This window comes from Plecotus auritus, assembly GCF_963455305.1.
Source record: "Plecotus auritus genome assembly, chromosome: 12".
Lineage (NCBI taxonomy): Eukaryota > Metazoa > Chordata > Mammalia > Chiroptera > Vespertilionidae > Plecotus > Plecotus auritus.
In genome coordinates, this window is record NC_137778.1 from 14,018,300 (window position 1) to 14,036,913 (window position 18,614).

General features: G+C 44.4%; 2 protein-coding genes across 6 annotated transcripts in view; one reads left to right on the forward strand and one right to left on the reverse strand.

Annotated features, from left to right (window-relative positions):
- Positions 1 to 8,684: 8,684 nt before the first annotated feature.
- On the reverse strand, positions 8,685 to 13,133 carry LOC308237249 (uncharacterized protein; the record flags this gene model as incomplete). Its single annotated transcript, XM_080647803.1, has 3 exons — positions 8,685 to 9,905; positions 12,474 to 12,869; positions 13,109 to 13,133. The coding sequence occupies 3 exons, from the start codon at positions 13,131 to 13,133 to the stop codon at positions 8,803 to 8,805; spliced, it is 1,524 nt and encodes a 507-aa protein (XP_080503929.1). The 3' UTR covers positions 8,685 to 8,802.
- The window catches only part of RCOR3 (REST corepressor 3), a 47,108-nt gene continuing 41,461 nt past the window's right edge, over positions 12,968 to 18,614 (forward strand). For 2 of the 5 annotated variants that reach the window (XM_080649380.1, XM_080649381.1), the window contains exons 1-2: positions 12,968 to 13,325; positions 13,748 to 13,804. In XM_080649380.1, coding sequence (XP_080505506.1) covers positions 13,157 to 13,325; positions 13,748 to 13,804 — 226 coding nt within the window. In that variant the 5' untranslated portion in view covers positions 12,968 to 13,156. Of the gene's footprint in view, positions 13,329 to 13,747; positions 13,805 to 18,614 lie in introns of all 5 variants that reach the window. The other 3 variants (XR_013959509.1, XM_080649379.1, XM_080649382.1) reach the window with 2 other exon arrangements.

The window sequence follows — 18,614 nt, forward strand, 5'->3', positions numbered from 1 at the left end:
TTGGGTAAGACCTTTTTTCTTTATTCTTAGTGTACAGTGCATTAACATGCATAACACCAGGCAACCGGTGAAGCTTTGTTCTTGAACAACCCCTGGATGCCTACTGATGTGACACTTCAAATTACCTTAGGTTCAAGGTTGGGAAGACTCTTCTTGCTTCAAAGCCCTTCTGTATCAGTCTCTTACTGACGTGTCTTGAGATAATATGATAACAAATGCAATAGGAACTAGGAAGGGGGGGTGTTAGTATTTCAAAAGCAATTTCTCTTTGTAAGGATCCTAATTTTTTAAAATAAAATATTGGTTAAGACAAATTACCAGGGCCTCATAAAATACTTGTTATTGGCCAAGAAAGTTACTCTCCAAAAAAAAAAAAAAATTGGGAAAACTTCAGAAAATCCTCTTCTGAGCGCATTTAAAATGTATTACTACCTTCTATACCCCCAAAATATCAAGATTTTAATATAAATTTACTCATCCTGGCCATCTACTAGTTCTTCAGGCCTCAATTCAGAAATCAGGTCCTACAGAAAGTCCTACAGAAGCCCCCTTCTGTGGTGCCCTGTCAGCTGTACTTAACGGCCTGTGGACTTATCAGACTGACCTCACTAAAATACCAAGTCTAGTTAGTCCTTGTAACCCCAGGAAGAGGTTGTTGCACAAATTAGTAGGTTCTCAGATAACATTTGTGATAGATCCTCCCTTCCCCCAACTGGTGGGTGGAGTATGACGTAACCTGCAGCCCGGAAATACCCGAGTGCCTAACCATGTACCGTATATGGACTATACATTGAACCACCAATCAGAACCTGCCAAATACCCCAAGCCCTTGTCCCTCAGTACCTGAGTGCCTACCTTATACGGGCCATACATTAAGCCACCAATCAGCGTGCGCCGAGTACCCTAAGCCCCCATTCCTTCCCGTTCCTCCCCTCAAAAAAGTGCTCACCTCTGCACAGGTCCCCTTGGGAGACAGCCTCGCAGGTCTCTTTCCCCTAATAAAGCCTGTATTCCTGGTTTTTGGCTCCCGACCAGTCTTTCAGTTTGCTGAATAAATGCTTTAAAGGGAGGGAGAGGTGGTCATGTAACCATAATAATAGGATGGACTCTTCTTTTACTTGAAGGAAAATACTTTAAAACTATCATTTTAGTGGTCTCAGCTTAACTAAGGTAAGAACCCTTTATTACATCTGAAGGCCCAAAGAGAAAATATAAAAAGGAACTAAATACTCTACAATTTAAAATGATTGACTCCAAGGAGGGTGCGTTGTGGAAGGCAGCCCATTTCAAATCCCATGTAGTCAGAAAATGCCCTTCATTATTATGGCTTCAGATTTACTGTCCAGGAGAATTAATGTTTCTTTGGGGCAATATATTATCTAATATAACATTTGTCTCACAGTTCACATGCATCAGGATTGCAGTAATGGGTGGGATACAAAAGTACTGAGCTGAATTAAGTCACAGAGAAAAATGCTTACCTTTACTTCCAATATTTATTTACTATTTAAGTTAGAAATACTGCAAGGAGATGGGTTATAAACAGATCGAATATATGCCAGTGTGAAAATCAGGACTTAATACTATTTATAAATACTATTATATTAGTAAGAACTTACTGCTAAAGTTTCAAGTGATAGAAATCTACCTTGAAATAGATTAAGAAAATAAGAGGAACTATTAGAAGACAATGGGATAGTTCAAAGAATTAAAGAAAAAGCCACAGGAAACAATTTCAGGGACCTCAGGCTAAAAAAAAATAGAAGCTTGTTGCTATTAAGTTTCTCTCCCCTGCCCCCCCCAACACCTCATTTCACATCTCTCAGTTTTCTGTTTATCTTCATTCTCTATTATTGCAAGTTCCTCTCTACTCCTAGACGGGAACTTCCTTTAAGCTTTACTAAATAATAAAGAATAACACAGACCAGTGATTAACTGATAGAGCAACACTTGGGAGAATAAAGAAGGGTAGGGACAAGGTGGCTTAATTGGTCTTGAACCGGAAGTAGAGCACATCTTCTGAGACTGGGAAAAAGTAAAAAGGGGATACTTACAAATAAATTTGTAGAAAAGGATGTTTGGACAGTTAAGGTATTTCTTACCTGCAAGCCCTGAAGCCACAGATGTGGCCTATGCTAAATAAAATGGCATTATTCCGATAACCAAAAGTAATGGAAATAGATCAGGATCGCTAAGAGACTGTGTCCCAAGGGAAGGAGGGGCTAAACATAGCACAGTGGGTAACAGTTACTTTTTAAAAATCCTGTTTATCTATATATATAAAAGCCTAAGCAACCGTTATGACCCGACAACTGGATGACCGGCCGGTAGCTATGACGGGCACTGACCACTAGGGGGAAGACGCTCAATGCAGGAGCTGCCCCCAGTGGTCAGTGCACTCCCACAGCCAACCTCCCATGGCTGGCAAACCCCCAGGGCAGCCCTGATCGGGACTGGGTGAGATGGCCCCCATGGGCCCAGATCACTGGCCAGTCCCAGGCACCCCACCTGTGCATGAATTCATGCACTGGCCTCTAGTATACTAATAAGTTGACATTCTCCAGGGAACCTGTTTCTTTCTATTGTTATTTCTAGAAATATTTCTATTTAAATAAAGAACCATTCAGGGTGCCATCTCCTTGGTCAGTCTGGAGAAGCTCTTTGATTTTATTTCTAATCTATACATTTAATAATTATTATCATCTTGTTATAGAAGTCCAGAGAAAAACCAGGCAACGCCCAGAGAAATGGAGTTACACTGTTTATTATGCCGGCGGGCTCAGAGAAAGATTTCAAAATTCTGAGCAAAGGAACAAGCAGGAGTTTTCTTTTTATTAAAGCTTAGTAGATATATCTCTGGAAGCCTGTGGCCTTGAGCACAATATAGTTCTATTCAGTTAAAAAAATACATCTGGCATGAGAGTATGGGAGTATCAGTCCCTAGCTTACAAGGTCAGACAGCTAAGTTTATCTTCCCTGTTATTCAAGCAAGCTAAAAAGCAAAGTTAATTTACAGAATAAGGGACCTTCTAAAAATAGTAGAGTTGACTCACAGAACAAGGGACTATCTAAAAAGCAGAGAATTTCAAATAGCCATTTTACAAAATAGAGGTTTCTATGCTTTAGGTCAGTGGTTGGCAAACCGCGGCTCGCGAGCCGCAGTTTGCCGACCACTGCTTTAGGTTAACAGTACAGTTATACAGTTTGGTTCTACTTCTCTGGGAAGGCTCTAAATGTTGGGAAAGTTCAACTTAAAGTGTTATAGGAAGGATTAGCCTTTTAGCCTTCTTAATCTGAATAGTTACTATGTGCCAGTGACTGTGTTTTTGTCATTATTTATACTTTATTTTGCACATTACATTTAGATCACTATCTCCAATCTTCAAGAAAATATTTTTGGAGCCCCCTAATCTCATGAGCAGCATGTTTCTGAAACATTTTCATATTGCTTTCTAGGATTATTTTCACATATCGATGTAATATTAGTTTGCTTCCATTTCAGAGGTTAATGCATCTAATCTTATCTTCAAATATTCAGATTACCTCATAATTTGGATCCTAGAGTTCCTTATAGACTGATTTTAATATGTTCTTTAAACATCTTTTTAAATAGGAAAAATTAATTCGTGAATTCTATTTTCTAATTTGTAAAACTAAAGGGGAAAGAAGTAAAACCCCAGACAAGAAAAGCTGAAGGATTTCATCACAACCAAACCAGTATTGCAAGAAATGTTAAAGGGACTTCTTTAAGAAGAAAAACAATAAAAAATATGAATAAGAAAATATCACACACACATTAAAAAAACAACAGTCTTAATAATAAAGGGAAACAAGTGATAAAAACACTTTAAAAAAAAGAGAAAATAAGTGAATGAGTTAGTTAAAAATATTGTGTATCAAGGGCAAAGTTAAATATAAACTTTAGACTTTTTACTTACCTAGACTTAAACTAAATTTAGCCAAATAAATCATTACAAATGGTAATATTCGAGCATAAAGAAAAAGGAGGTTACCAGACCTCTAAAGTTCCTTTCACCTCTTAAGATTATGATTTTCCTTAAAGATCAGGGGCTCTAAAACAAAAACAAAAGGCTCTGTAAGTATGTTTGGGCTGTCCCTACCAGACTGAGCCTCACACAAGTGGCTCAATGCTGGGCAGTCTCCTGGCCAGGCTGTGCAGCATCACCTGACTCTGTTTCAGAATTAAATTTATCCTGAGACAGGCACTTCCAAAGTAATAATGAAGGAGGACCAAAGAGCAAATCGATAAACTCTACGGCGAAAAATTGGTATCATAAAGAAACTCCTTATGTGCCTGGATAATATGAGTAAAACGGGATTCTGTTGAGGTCCTTCCTCTGTGCCTCGTGTAGCTGGTGAATCAGAGTGTAGTCTACAATTATTGCCCTGCTTACATTTGTTTCCTTTTGTAAAATGAGGATGACACCCCATGTTCTATCTTTCCTCTTCCATTCTACTTCCCGACTTCTATTAACTTTTAACTTTAGCTGTAACTTTACTTTTACATTTTTAATGTTATTTTTAACGTCATTGTCTATTTAACTTTTTAAACATTGTTTTGTCTATTAGTCAATTCTTTAAACATTTTTCTCAAAACCATAATACATACACATGACAAGAGGCCAGCTGTGTGAAGGTATACATAAAAAGGTAAGTCTCCCTTCCATCCCAGACTGACACTCCTTCCCAGAGGTAAACGACTGCCACGAACCCTCTTGGAAATAGTCTGAGCATGTGTGGCAGCGATACATATATTTTATGTGTGTGTTAGAAAGGAGATGGAGACACACTACTATGGTTTGAATATTTGTGTTCCACCCAAATCCATATATTGAAATCCTAACCCTCAAAGGTAATGGTATTTGTAGGTGGGCTTTTGGGAGGTACTTAAATCATGAGGGCAGGACTTTCATGAATAGGATTAGTGCCTTTTAAAAGAGGCTCCAAGAGACACCTAGCCCCTTCCACCAGGTGAAGTTATAGGAAAAGTCCGCAACCTGGGAGAGGGCTCTCACCCAACCAAGACCTTGGGCTTCCAGCCTCCAGAACTGTGAACAATAAATTTCTGCTGCTAATAAGCCACCTCGTCTGTGGTACTTTGTCATAGCAGCCTGTGCAGACTAACACACACACACACACACACACCCTATTATACATGAATACTGTATTAACTATTTGCACATAAATTTTTCCCCTTAAAATATAAAGACTGGCCAAAACCGGTTTGGCTCAGTGGATAGAGCGTCAGCCTGCGGACTGAAAGGTCCCAGGTTCGATTCCGGTCAAGGGCATGTAACTTGGTTGCGGGCACATCCCCAGTGGGAGGTGTGCAGGAGGCAGCTGGTCGATGTTTCTCTCTCATCGATGTTTCTGACTATCTATCACTCTTCCTTCCTCTCTGTAAAAAATCAATAAAATATATTTAAAATATATATATATATAAAGACTGTTCTATATTGGCATAAATAGATATGCTTCAATCTTTTTCAAAGGTCACTTATAGTTCATTGTGTGTGTGTGTTGTAATAGTAATGTTAAAAACAAGATGAGAACTATTTTGATACAGAATATTTTGTGAGCAGTTCGGTGTCACAAACGAACTGTTTGCACTGAATAACGTTACCTTCTTCACTGCACTCCAAACTGGGAATTCCTTTGGCGCTGAATTGATGCCAACAACCATTCCATTGACAACGCTTAATAACTATTTGAACAAAATTTCCCTACTTCTATATTTCAGTCCTTCATGCCAGGAAGACTGCTCTTACCAACATCATTCATGACTCTTACTTGCCTAAGCACTGTACACACACGTACACCTTATCTCATCAGACCTAGCTGCTTCCCTGGCCTTTGGCTACACCTTTGGTTTCAGGAAGTTAGTTACACCTTTCCTAGTTTTCTTATTTTTCTATTTTTTTCTCAGTCTCTTTTACGGATTCCTTTTCCTCTTTTTGGCCCTTCAATGTTGGTGTCCCTCTGCTTTTCATTCTCAGATCATATATCTCATTTTACATGCTTTTCCTGTGTAATCTAGTTAGATCTCATGACCTTAGGTAGCTATAATCAATTAGTAACAAATCCCTTTCTCCAGGCCTGATCTAAATTATATATCCAACTGCTGGATATCTCCCCATGGAGAATATATCTAGAAACTAATTCATCTTTTCCATACCTCAAATTGGTAAGTCTTCAGTATTTACCTCCCGTTGTTGATACAATCATCCACCCAGAAGGCACCAGTTTAGACTACTCCCTTCCCTTTTCGTGTCCATATTCAACCAATCCCCAAATTTTGGTAATTACCTACTAAATGTTTATCTCTATCCCTGCTTCTATCCTTGCTACCACTGCTATAATTCAAGCCTTATCATTTCTAGACTACTTCAACAGCCTTCTAATTGATTTCTTTGCCAAATTCAATTTCCATCTAAAATATCATTTGAGCCAAATCACTCTCTTGCTTAGATCCCTCTGGTCCTTTTCCATTACCTAGAGAGTAAATTGCTTAACCCTATGACTGCTATAAAGGGCTTTATGTGGGTCAGCCCTTGTCTACCTCTCGTCTCATCCTGAATTGACTTCATGCCCCAGGAATACAAAACTATTTGTAGTTTCCTGACATAATTCAAGGTTCTTTATATTTTTCACACTTTTCTGAAATATTTTGTTCAATATTTTCCCTTATAACTTGAGCTTTTTATGTCCTGTTTAAGAAATATTTGACTACCCAAAGTTAAAAGGTAACATGAGTAGGCATCAAGGTTTCTTGTTTTCCATCCACATGGATATTCAATTGACCCAACACCATCTATTGAAACATCCATTTTTTTCCTCCACATTTGTACAGTGTCAACTTTTCCATAAAATGTTCACATAAGGATTTGTTTGGGAACCCTGTTCAGTTCTATTGGTTTACCTTCTTATTTAAAACTTATTTTAGAGAGAGGAGGAGGGGAAAAACATTGATGTGAAAGCGAAACATGGATCACTGTTTTCCCCCTTCACCTTGACTGACAGGGGATCGAGCCCACAACCTGACTGGGAATGGCCTGACTGGGAATGGCAACCTTTTGGTGCATGGATGACACACTCAACCAACTGAGCCACACCACAGCTCCATTGGTCTACTTTCCAATATCTGGTAGTATAAATCCTCCAACTTTGTTGTTCTTCCAGATTGTCTTGGCTATTCTTGGTCTTCTGAAATGACCATATAAATTTGAGAATCAGCTTATCAGTGTGCGCACACATGTACACACACACACACACACACACACAAAACCTGCTTTGATTCTGTTAGGGATTAGACTAAATCTACAGATCAATTTGGAGAGAACTGACATTTTTACATTAGAGTCTTCTGATCTATGACCACAGGCCACCTATCCAGTTACTTGTGTCTTCTCTAATTTCTCTGAACAATATAGAGTTCTAGTATATAGTTTTTAGACTACATATCTTTCATTTAAATTTAATCCTAGGTGCAAAGGGCTAGATGCTGCCCCAAAGATGTTAGGTCCTAATATCTGGAACCTGGAAATGTTACCTTATCTGGGGAAAAAAATAGTCTTTGCAGATGTGATTAAATTATAGGTCTTGAAACAAGGGATAATCCTGGATTATCCAGGTGGGCCCTAAATGCCATTAGTGTCTTTGTATGACAGAGGAAGAGGGAAATTCAAGACACACACAGAGAAGATAATGTGAAGATGGAGGCAGAGATTAAAGTGATGTGCCAGCAGACACCAGAAACTAGAAAGGGCAAGGAACAGATTCTCTCCAGAGGCTCTGGAGGGAATATGACCCTGACTCCTTGATTTTGGACTTCTGGTCTCCAGAACTTTTGAGAGAATAAATTTGTTTTAAGCCACTGAGTTTGTAGTAATTGCAGCAGCCATACGATACTAGTATGCAAGGTATTTCATATTTTTTATACTAGAGGCCTGGTGCACGAAATTTGCGCACGGGGGCGGGAGGGTGGTCCCTCAGCCCAGCCTGCACCCTCTCCAATTTGGGACCCCTCAGGGGATGTCTGACTGCCTCTTGCAATCTGGGACCACTGGCTCCTAACCACTCGCCTTCCTGCCTGCCTGGTTGCCCCTAGCCCCTCTGCCTGCCTGCCTGATCACCTAACCACCTCTGCCTGCCAGCCTGATCACCCCTAACTGCTTCCCTGCTGGCCTGATCACCCCTAACCTCCTCTGCCTTGCCCCGCACCCGGGACCCAGGATTCCCTCCTCTGGCCGGTCGAAGGCACCCGGGACCCAGGCTTCCCTCCCTTGGCCAGCTGCAGTCACAGGGGACCACGGGTGGGCGGCTATTCCTGGGCTGCAGCCTCAGGCACCCGGGACCGCGGGGCAGGCAGCTTGTCCCTCTCCCAGGCCTCAGCCTGGCTGGTCCCCATTCCTTTCTCACAAGCTCATTTGTGCCTGGCTGGTCCCCATTCCTCTCTCGCAAGCTCATTTGTGCCTGGCTGGTCCCCATTCCTCTCTCGCAAGCTCATTTGTGCCTGGCTGGCCCCCATTCCTCTCGCGTGAGCTCATGTGTGCCTGGCTGGCCCCCATTCCTCTCTCCTCAGTGTTGAGTGTCTGAGCAGTTCTGACGCGAGGGTGTGACGACCATATGCATATTAGCTCTTTATTATATAGGATTGCTTTAAAAAAATTTATTTTCTAATTGTTTAATGCTTGTATCCTATATAATAAAAGGCCAGGGACCATAAGCGTAACAACCGGAACGGCCGCTCGACCAGTTGCCATGAGGTGCATTGACCACCTCTCAGTCCCTCCCCCCTGGCCCACGAGCGGCGGTGGGCAGGGTGGCGAGTGGTGGCGGGAGCGACGAGTGGTGGCGGGCGGAGCAACGAGCGCCAGCGGGCGGAGTGATGGGTGGGGCGGTGAGCGCCGAGCAGCAGCAGGCGGGGTGACGAGCGGCGGCGGGCACGGTGGCGAGCGACGAGCAGCTGCGGGCGGAGCGACGAGCAACGAGCAGCTGTGGGCAGAGTGACGAGTGGGATGGTGAGCGACGAGTGGCGGCGGGCGGGGTGGCGAGTGATGAGTGGCGGCAGGCGGAGCGACGAGCGGTGGTGGGCGGGGTGGCGAGTGATGAGCGGTGGCGGGCGGAGCGACGAGCGGCAGTGGGTGGGGTGGCGAGTGACGAGCGGCGACGGGCGAAGCGACCAGTGGCGGCAGGCGGAGTGATGAGTGGGGCGACGAGTGACGAGTGGCGGTGGGTGGTGCAGCGAGCGACGAGCGGCTGCGGGTGGGGCGGCGAGCGACGAGCGGCTGTGGGCCGAGCGACGCAGTGGCAGGCGGAGCGACAAGCGGAGTGGTGAGCGACGAGCGGCTGCGGGCTGGGCCGTGAGCCATGAGCGGCTGCGGGGGAGCTGGCGAGCGACAAGCGGCTGTGGGCGGGGTGGTGAGCGACGAGCGGCTGCGGGCGGGGCGGCGCGCGATGAGCGGCTGCAGGTGGGATGGTGAGCGATGAGTGAGTGGCAGCGGGCGGAGCAACGAGCGGCGGCGGGCGGAGCGACGAGCGGCAGCGAGCAGCGGAGCAACGAGTGGCTGCAGGCTGGGCCGCGAGCGATGACCGGCTGCAGACGGGGTGGTGAGCAACAGGCGGCTGCGGGCAGAGCGACGAGCAGGGCGGCGAGCGACGAGCGGCTGCAGGCTGGGCCGCGAGCGACGAGTGGCTGCAGGCGGGGCGGTGAGCAATGAGCGGCTGCGGGTGAGGCGACGAGCGACGAGCGGCTGCGGGACGGTGGTGAGCGCAGCAATGAGCGGCTGTGGGCGGGGCGGCGAGTGACGAGCAGCAGCAGGTGGGGCGGTGAGCGGCAGCAAGCGGCGGCGAGCTACTCGTGCTTGATTTCGTGCGCTGGGCCTCTAGTATAAAAATATAATTGAACTTTATATGCTGACTAAATCCAGCAAATTGCTAAATTCACTTATGAATACTAATAGTTTATGGGTTATAATTTTACATATAGACTGTCATGATTTCTCCAAATAACACATTTATGTATTTCTTTCCAATCCTTATACATTTTTTCCTTGCATGTTTGCCATTGCTGAGATGTCCAGTACAATATTGAAGTATATCTTCATATATTTTGATTTTGGAACTATGAGAATGTACCAGTATTGTCTGTTCCAAATTTAAAATACAATGAAAATACAAGAAAAAAATTAAATACAGTAAGAAACAGCCAAACAAAATAACTAACACCCTTCTAATTGACAAATGAAAGCCCTTTTCTTAAACCCTTAACATGACTGCATCATTGGACATTGTTTATTAACCCTTTCTTAAAAGTTTTCTTCTTCCTTGTTCAGATTCTTTTATTCCTTTAACCCAATAGACATTCCCAATATTTCTCCTTAAGTCATTTCTTTTTCTAAATTGTCCTATTAATTATTGGGAAATCATTTTAAGGCCCTTTATTATTCTTCATAATCAGGCCATGTTCCCCTGTTCCTTTTCTTCAGGGGCAAAATAGACACTTGCTTTTCTTTTTAAAAATCCTATAACCTACCCACCTCCCTCCCTGAGGTCCTTCTCCTAAGAGTGGAATGCAGTCTACCTTGCTCTGCCTTCTTTGCTGTACTAAAAAAATAAAAATAAAGGTGTAATCTTTTTACTTTAAGGGCTTTATTAATAATAATAATAATCTTTTAATTATAACCCCTAATCTAACCAAAAGCAGAATTTCTTTTCTGTGGAAAAGTGGGTGTTACAAAGTTGGGTGTCAGAAAGCTGGCTGGCCGAGAGGCCTCAGAGTGACATTTCTTTGTAATTCACTCAATTCAGAGTCTGGCCTTTGTGTTACAGGACCAGAGATGCTGAATCATGTTCATCAGAAGCTTGTGTATAAAACAAAAGTACCAATGTGTTAATTTACAGTGAAAAACATAACTGTCAAGGAAAATGGCTATTCATTTCATTTGGCCAGGACGTTCTCTCCTTATAGAAAAATCCTATGGGAATTAAAATAATATTCAGAACTGTAGTTGTTAATAAAAGGAATAGAATAAAAAGGTTTAGTTGTGCCCTAACCGGTTTGGCTCAGTGGATAGAGCGTCGGCCTGTGGACTGAAAGGTCCCAGGTTCAATTCTGGTCAAGGGCATGTACCTTGGTTGGGGGCACATCCCCAGTGGGGGGCGTGCAAGAGGCAGCTGATGGATGTTTCTCTCTCATTGATGTTTCTGGCTCTCTATCTCTCCCTTCCTCTCTGTAAAAAATCAATAAAATATATATTCTTAAAAAAGGTTTAGTTGTATGATTTAAATATTAAATGGAATTTTATCAAGCTTTGATAGAGATGAAACTATCTCCACTAACAGAACCAGACAGATTTTGTACTGCCCAGGAGATTTTCCCCTTTACACAAGGCCTCTGCCAAATATTTACTTCCCAGGCTTTTCTTTTTTTTTTTTTTTTTTTTTTAAATATATTTTATTGATATTTTACAGAGAGGAAGGGAGAGGGATAGAGAGTTAGAAACATCGATGAGAGAGAAACATCGATCAGCTGCCTCCTGCACACCTCCCACTAGGGATGTGCCCGCAACCAAGGTACATGCCCTTGACCGGAATCGAACCCGGGACCCTTCAGTCCGCAGGCCGACGCTCTATCCACTGAGCCAAACCGGTTTCGGCTCCCAGGCTTTTCTTGGCTCACTTCCTGATTTGAGTGAAGGCTTGCTCCGGTCAGGGGGGCTTATTTCTGGTTTGATACACGATACATTGACCTAAAATAGAATTCTTCCAGGGCAATCTTTTTAAGTGTTTGGAAAATACCTTACTGTTGACCCCAACTACTACTCTGCATACATCTGCGTACTGAATACTCACAGTTCAAATACTCAATGAGGGAAGAAAAAAAAAAAAATCAACAGGCCCCAACACCAGGCAGCCTGGCACATAGCCAAGGTCCTTAAATCTGGTGAACGAAAAACGCAGTTCCCTGTTCCTTCCGCCTAGTGCAATCCAGAAAAGCATTACAGAGCACATCTCCTGCCAGGCTGGAAACCCAGCCAGAATGCAGCTCTTGCCTCACCTCAGCTTCAGACTCCGCCCTCTACAGCTCTGCCCCAAGCCTTGACCACAGGGCAGCACCCACTGGGCGGGCGCCAACTAGGCAAGAACCCCGTCCTCATGTCACCACTGACAGCCCCCACTCCCGAACTAATGCAATAGCAAGAAAGGAAAGAAAAAGAAAAGGTCCAAAGAGGAAAACGGGGGTAAAGGCTTAAAAAAAAAACAAACACAAAAACTCTTAGCAAAAGAGAGCTGCATTGCTCAGCACTGGCAACGCAGCTCGGCACCATCGGTCTCTTCCTGGGAATCAGGTCCCTGTTCAGAGATTCCGAAACAAAAAACTGCGGCGTTTCATGGCCTAGTCTACTCGGCCGGATGGGCCTGGGAACGCGAAGGTCGCCAGCTCCACTAACCGACTCCATGGAGGGCCAGCGCGCGCCACCAGCGCGACGCCGGCGGAGGGGCCCGGAAACCGAGCAGCCGGCCCGCCGCAGATCCTGAAGAGGGCCGGGCTCTAAGCCTGGGGCCACCCGGCCCCCGCAAACTCCTCGGAAAAGGGGGGGCCGCTCCCCTGACTCGGGCGCCTCGGGTCGCGCCTTCCTCCGCACACTGGCCGCGTTCCTTCCGCCCCGAGAGGGCAAAGAGTCCGCGGCTCCGCGCGCGCCACCCCGGCACCAGGGCGCCCCCTAGGAAGGAAGGCGGCCGCGCCGCGGCGGCAATTTCACTCGTGCTCCGTGGAGGGGCCGCGATCGCCGGCGAGCTGGGCTTCCCTGGCCTCCCCCCGACCCCTCCCCGCGGCCGGAACCTCCCTGCGGGGCGGAGTGATACTGGTGGCAGGGTAGCGCGCGGCGCGGCCGAGCGGGGAGCCCGGGGTGCGCGGGGAGGGCGGAGGGAGGAGGAGGAGGAGGGAGGCGGGGCCGGGGCGGGTGGTTGTGAGGCGACTGCGCTACTGCCGGACCGGGGCGGTTATGGCGGCTCCATATTAACACCCTCCTCCTCCTCCTTTCCCTCCCGCCCGCACTCCTAAGCGATCCCCCCCCCCCTTCACCCCGACGCCTCCCTCTCCCCCGCATCTCGCCCCCTCCCCTCGTCTACCATGCCCGGCATGATGGAGAAAGGGCCCGAGTTGCTGGGGAAGAACCGGTCGGCCAACGGCAGCGCCAAGAGCCCAGCGGGCGGCGGCGGCGGCGGCGGCGCTTCGTCCACCAACGGCGGGCTGCACTTCTCCGAGCCCGAGAGCGGCTGCAGCAGCGACGACGAGCACGGTGGTAGCCCCGAACTCCTCCCCGCCAGCCCGCCGCCCCCTCCCTCCTCCCCTCCCCCAGCCCCCTCCCTTCGCCGCGCTCCCGCCCTCCCTCCCCTCGGAGCCCGGGCGCTGCGGTAGCCTCGAACTCCCGGTGCAGTGCTGCAGCACCCCGCGACCCCCGCCCTCGCCCAGGCCCCCGCCCCCCCCCGCTCCCCGCCCCCATCCTCTGCCAGAGCCCGGAGTGCCCGGACTTAATATCTTCCCAGCCACCCGCCGCTTCTTTCCAGATCCCTCCACAATTTTTATATTTTATTAAGTGTCTCTTTCTCTCTTCTTTTCTATTTCTTCTCTCCCCCCCTCCCTCTCTCTCTCTCTCTCTCTCTCTCTCTCTCTCTCTCTCTCTCTCTCTCTCTCTCTCTCTCTCTCGGCATTGCTTTGCAGATGTTGGGATGAGAGTCGGAGCTGAATACCAAGCCCGGATCCCTGAATTTGATCCAGGTAGATATTTTTGCTTTGGCGAAATGCTGTCTCCCTTTTTCTGGGATTGGTTTAGGGTGGACGGGGTCGAGGGGGACGGTTGGGGTAGAGGTCCGGGTGTGCTTTTGGGAGGGGATGCAGGGCTGGGATGGGCAGTCATCTCTGGCGGGGAGGCTGTCAGGCTTGGCAGGGCTGTGACACAGGGCGTGTGGGCAAATGTGTGCATTGCAAGGTTAACATGGTTTCTTTGGAGGCTACTTGCCCGCTGGTGGCATCGCCCTTCTGCCCCCTGAGCTCAGGGCGAGGTCGGGGAGAACTAAGGGAGACGGCCCTGGGCGGATCGGGGGTCCGCGGGGCTGGGGAGGAGCGGCTGCGGGGCCACGAGCTGGAGGAAAGCCTGTTAACACGGGCTGTGTGTAAGCATCATGCCAATGTCACTTGCTAGTCCGCCGGCCTTCGGGAGCGAGGCGGCGGATGCCCAGGCTGCTGTCACCGTTCGGAGCCCAGGGCGAGCCTTCCCCAACCCATACGCCCCAGGGATTTTTCTTTTTCTTTTTTCTTTCTTTTTTTTTTTTTTTTTTTTTTTTTTTGGCTGGGTGGTGTAGCTTTGCTCCAGACAGCTCTGCAGAGTGTTGGAGCCAGGGAGAGAAAGGGATGGGGGAAGGGGGTGAGGAGAAGCCAGAGGCACACACCTCGCTCGAGAGCCAGCCCTAGAAGTCAGACCACAGGACAGTGGCGGCAGCTGCCAAGGAGACATTTTCTCCCGGAGCAGCCAGGTTCCTGCGTCCTCTGCCAACCCAGCTTGCGGGCTCCCTGTCTACTTTTCTACAAACAGGTTCTGGCGGTCACGGGATTTCAGCCTGGACGGGGATTGGGCGAGAGTTCCGCATATGGAGGCACCCTCGTCGGAGCCTCCCGATGTGGAGCGTGTTTCCTTCTCCCAACCCCACCCCAGACCCTCTTCAGTTCAGGCTTTGAAGGGGCTGGGTTTGGATCTCCCCCACCCCCCACCCCCCCCCACCCCGCTCATAATAACGCTGCATCTGTGTTAGGTATTAGTAGGGCTTAGTTGTATTTTCTTGGGGAAATCGCATGTTTAATTGATTGTAGGGTATAGCTGGCAGTGCAAAATGACTTTTGCCAACCATTCAAAGAGTTGTAGGTAGCAGCTCTTCCTGTTCCAAGAGAGAGTAAAATAATGGGTGTTCAAAAGAATTGTCAGTGCGGGCTATTTTTTCAAAAGGTAAAAACAATACAAGAGTGTTCAGCCCGATCTGGGTTGCCCTCTAAATGACATGGCTCTTAATACATTTTACTCAAAAGCTATCCATGAGGGTACCGGTGGGCTTCAAATAATTGTAAAGGTTTTGTGAAATTAATTTTCTTTGATGTAGCTAGTAGGTGAATGGCACTTTAATTCCCGTTACTGTTTGTCTCAGGTTTTAGCTAGACAGTTGAAAAGACCATGCTTTGGCTTCAGGTAGATTGAGTTCAGTTCCCAGCTCTTCTTTTTATGCTCTGAGCAAGTCACTGGTCTTCCAGCCTATTTCCCTAGTTGTAAAATGGAAGTAAAAAAATATTCATGCGATTCTTGCCAGGATTATATGACTGGGCAATTATTCACTAAAGTTTAAATTTCATCATTAAGAATGATTTTCCTACATTTACACTTTTTTTTATTTAGGGCTTTTATTGGGACTCTGCTTTTTTGGAAATTGATAAACTTATTTTCAAATTAGAATTCAGACCCCAGAATTATTTCACTTAACAAACATACCTACCATTTTGCCCGACTAGTTAGGCTTATATTTCATAGACAACTATACACACGTTGGTTAAGGGTCTTGTTTTTAAAAGCCAGGTTTTATACTGAAACAAATTCATGCATCATGGCCTGATCACTTTAAAGCATTCTTTTGTTTCATAATAGACTAGATACTAGAACAAACTTCAAAATTTGAAAAATAATTTTAAAATGCAAAAGACTTTTTTAGGTGCTTTTACATGGCCACTATTTGGATTATTCAATTTGTCATCATATTTTGCTTATTTTGAACCTATGAATATTTGTGAGGGGGAAAAATCACTGAGATATTATTACTTTTTAAAGTTATATTTTCAATTTACTTACTGAGACTACAATGATACTCTTTATTAGAATAAGGATAAATGTCACATTCTTTAAATTCACTTATTCATTTTATCCTTAATCTCCTGTAGAAAAATACTTAACCAGAGGGCACAACTAAAACCAGTTACCATTTAAACTTAGGTCACTTGACTCTTAATCACAAGACCCCTAATCAACCAGTGTATAGTTGTCTATAGATGTTATAGGCAAATCTTTTCAAGCAAATGTAGCTTATCACTTATTAGACAGTTTTTAAAAGGAGATATCAACCCTCTATGCCATTCAACATAGTACCACTGCTTTATTTTATTCTGAGTGTTATACTATTGTGTGAAGTTTTTATTTCACATCGATTTAATGTAATTGGGTGAGAATTTAAGCATTTCCTTAGGAAAGAGAAAAGAAGATTTATTAATGATAGAAATTGAGATATGGTAGCTCTTCTCTCTCCCTTTTTCTTTTTCTCTTTAGCCTCATAAACCACTTACTAGTAGTCCATCTTCATAGAGATTATTCACCCATAGCCATCAAAGACATTTAGAAGAATTCCTTAGGTGCCAAAATTATTATGATCAGAATGTAGGAAAAGTAAGTGTTTGTGTGTGTTGGGGGGATACTTTCATGGGAGGAGATGATGATGATGATAGAAATCAAACACAAAGAATAAATTATTAAATAACTTTTAGAAAATATGAGAAGAATTGAGATTTAAGTTAGAATTACTGAAGTTAGGAGATTAGGAATGTAGGGTGTCCCCCAAAAATGTATACATGCACTTTGAATAATTAAAAAGGTAGTGTTTATTAAAATATATTTTATTCTCAAAACTGAGCTATCAGCTGTTAAAATTTGTATACATTTTTGGGGGGACACCCTGTAGTTTATATTAATTAATATGCCATTACAAAGAATGCCTTTATAAAAATTTACTAACTAGGTTTTTGATTATTTTCTTAGGTTCCTTTTCTTTTGATTCTTTACTAGGTCTTTGCCTACTGACTATGTTTATATCACAAGGAACAGTTTTGTGTAGTGATTAAGAGTTTCACCTCTTACCTTTTAGCTAATATGACATAGTGACCTGGGACGAACTACCTGATGTATCCAGGCCTTAGTTTTCTTATTTGTAAAAGGGAAATGATGTTAACTATAACACAAGATTAAGTGAAAATTAATGTATGTAAAGAAGTGTTCTTCAAAATAATTTACCTGCGTACATACACATAAGAGAATTTTGAAAAAAGAGTCACATAATTTCAAGTTGGCATCTATCATTTGTCACTTATTTTAAACTAGAGGGCCAGTGCATGAAATTTGGGCACAGGTAGGGTCCCTAGTGGCTGCTGGCAGCCGGGGTCTCCCTTCCCTGGTTGCTGGCTCCCAGCCAGGGCCTTCCTTCGTTCAGTGCTGCCTCCTGGTGGTCAGGGCACGTCATAGTGAGCAGTCAAACTCCCAGTCGGTCATATGCCCGAGGGGACACCTTGCATATTAGGCTTTTATATTTATAGATATATAGATACATAGATATATAGATAGTTGAGAAATGTAATCGTCAGTTTATTGACAGTATTAACACTTTGAAATAAAGCTTTTATATCCTTATTTTAAATATATCCAATTAACTACAAATACTAGCGTAATGTGATGGTATCTATTCTATAGAATATATGAACAGGCTCCTGACAATCTGAAAGTTTACATTGTTCCTTTTTGTCTTTGAAATTGTTTCCATGCATTTTCCCCACAGATTTTTATAATGTATTTTTGTGCTTGAAAATGCTTTATTGATCACCTAATTTCTCTACCACCATAATATGTATTCTTGTGAACAAAGGTTCTAAGTGTTAAAACTCTTTTGGCTTGAGTTATTACAATTAATGCATAATTGATTAAAATTCTAGTAGTCATGTGCCTTGAGTAAAGGAGGGCTTTGCCAATAGCCTTTGGCACTACAGAAATTTTAAATTTTTAGGCAGTGCATTCTTTTTTTTTTTTTTAATCCTCATCCAAGGACATGTCTTTGTTGACTTTAGAGAGAGGAGGGAGAGAGGGAAGAAGAGGGAGAGGGAAACACCAATGTGAGAGAGAAACATCAGTCATTTGCCACCTGTATTCGCCCTGACCTGGGATTGAACCCACAACCTAAGTATGTGCCGGGATTGGGAATCAAACCCGCAACCTTTTGGCATACAGGACAATGCTCCAACCAACTGAGCTACCCAGGCAGTGTACTCTTAGGAGACTTGGGATGGATGAGAGACATGCTTTTTTATTTTAGTGCGAGAAGGGCAGTTATCAAGAAAGAGGTCAGTGGTAGGATGAGAAAATAGCTTAGACTGCAAGTGAGTTCAGGCAGATTGTCTTGGGAAAGAACATTAGGGAAGTTGAATGTCTAAATTTGATTTCCATAAAACTTATTTTTGCTTTTGTACCCCTTGGAAAGCCTTGGTTTAAACCCCAGTGTAAAGTTGGTGAATTAAGTATATAATTCAGAGCCTCATATATAAATGGTAGAACTTTAAAAAATGTTTGGAGTATCTTAATATTTTTAATATTAAATTCTTTATATAGAATATTTGTTCAATGGTATATTATATTAAAAGTCATAAAGGAAATTTTAAAAGAAATAGATTTTTATTTTTGTACTTATCTTGAAATTTGCTGTTGGTGTGGAAATCCTAGCTTATCAAAGTTATACAG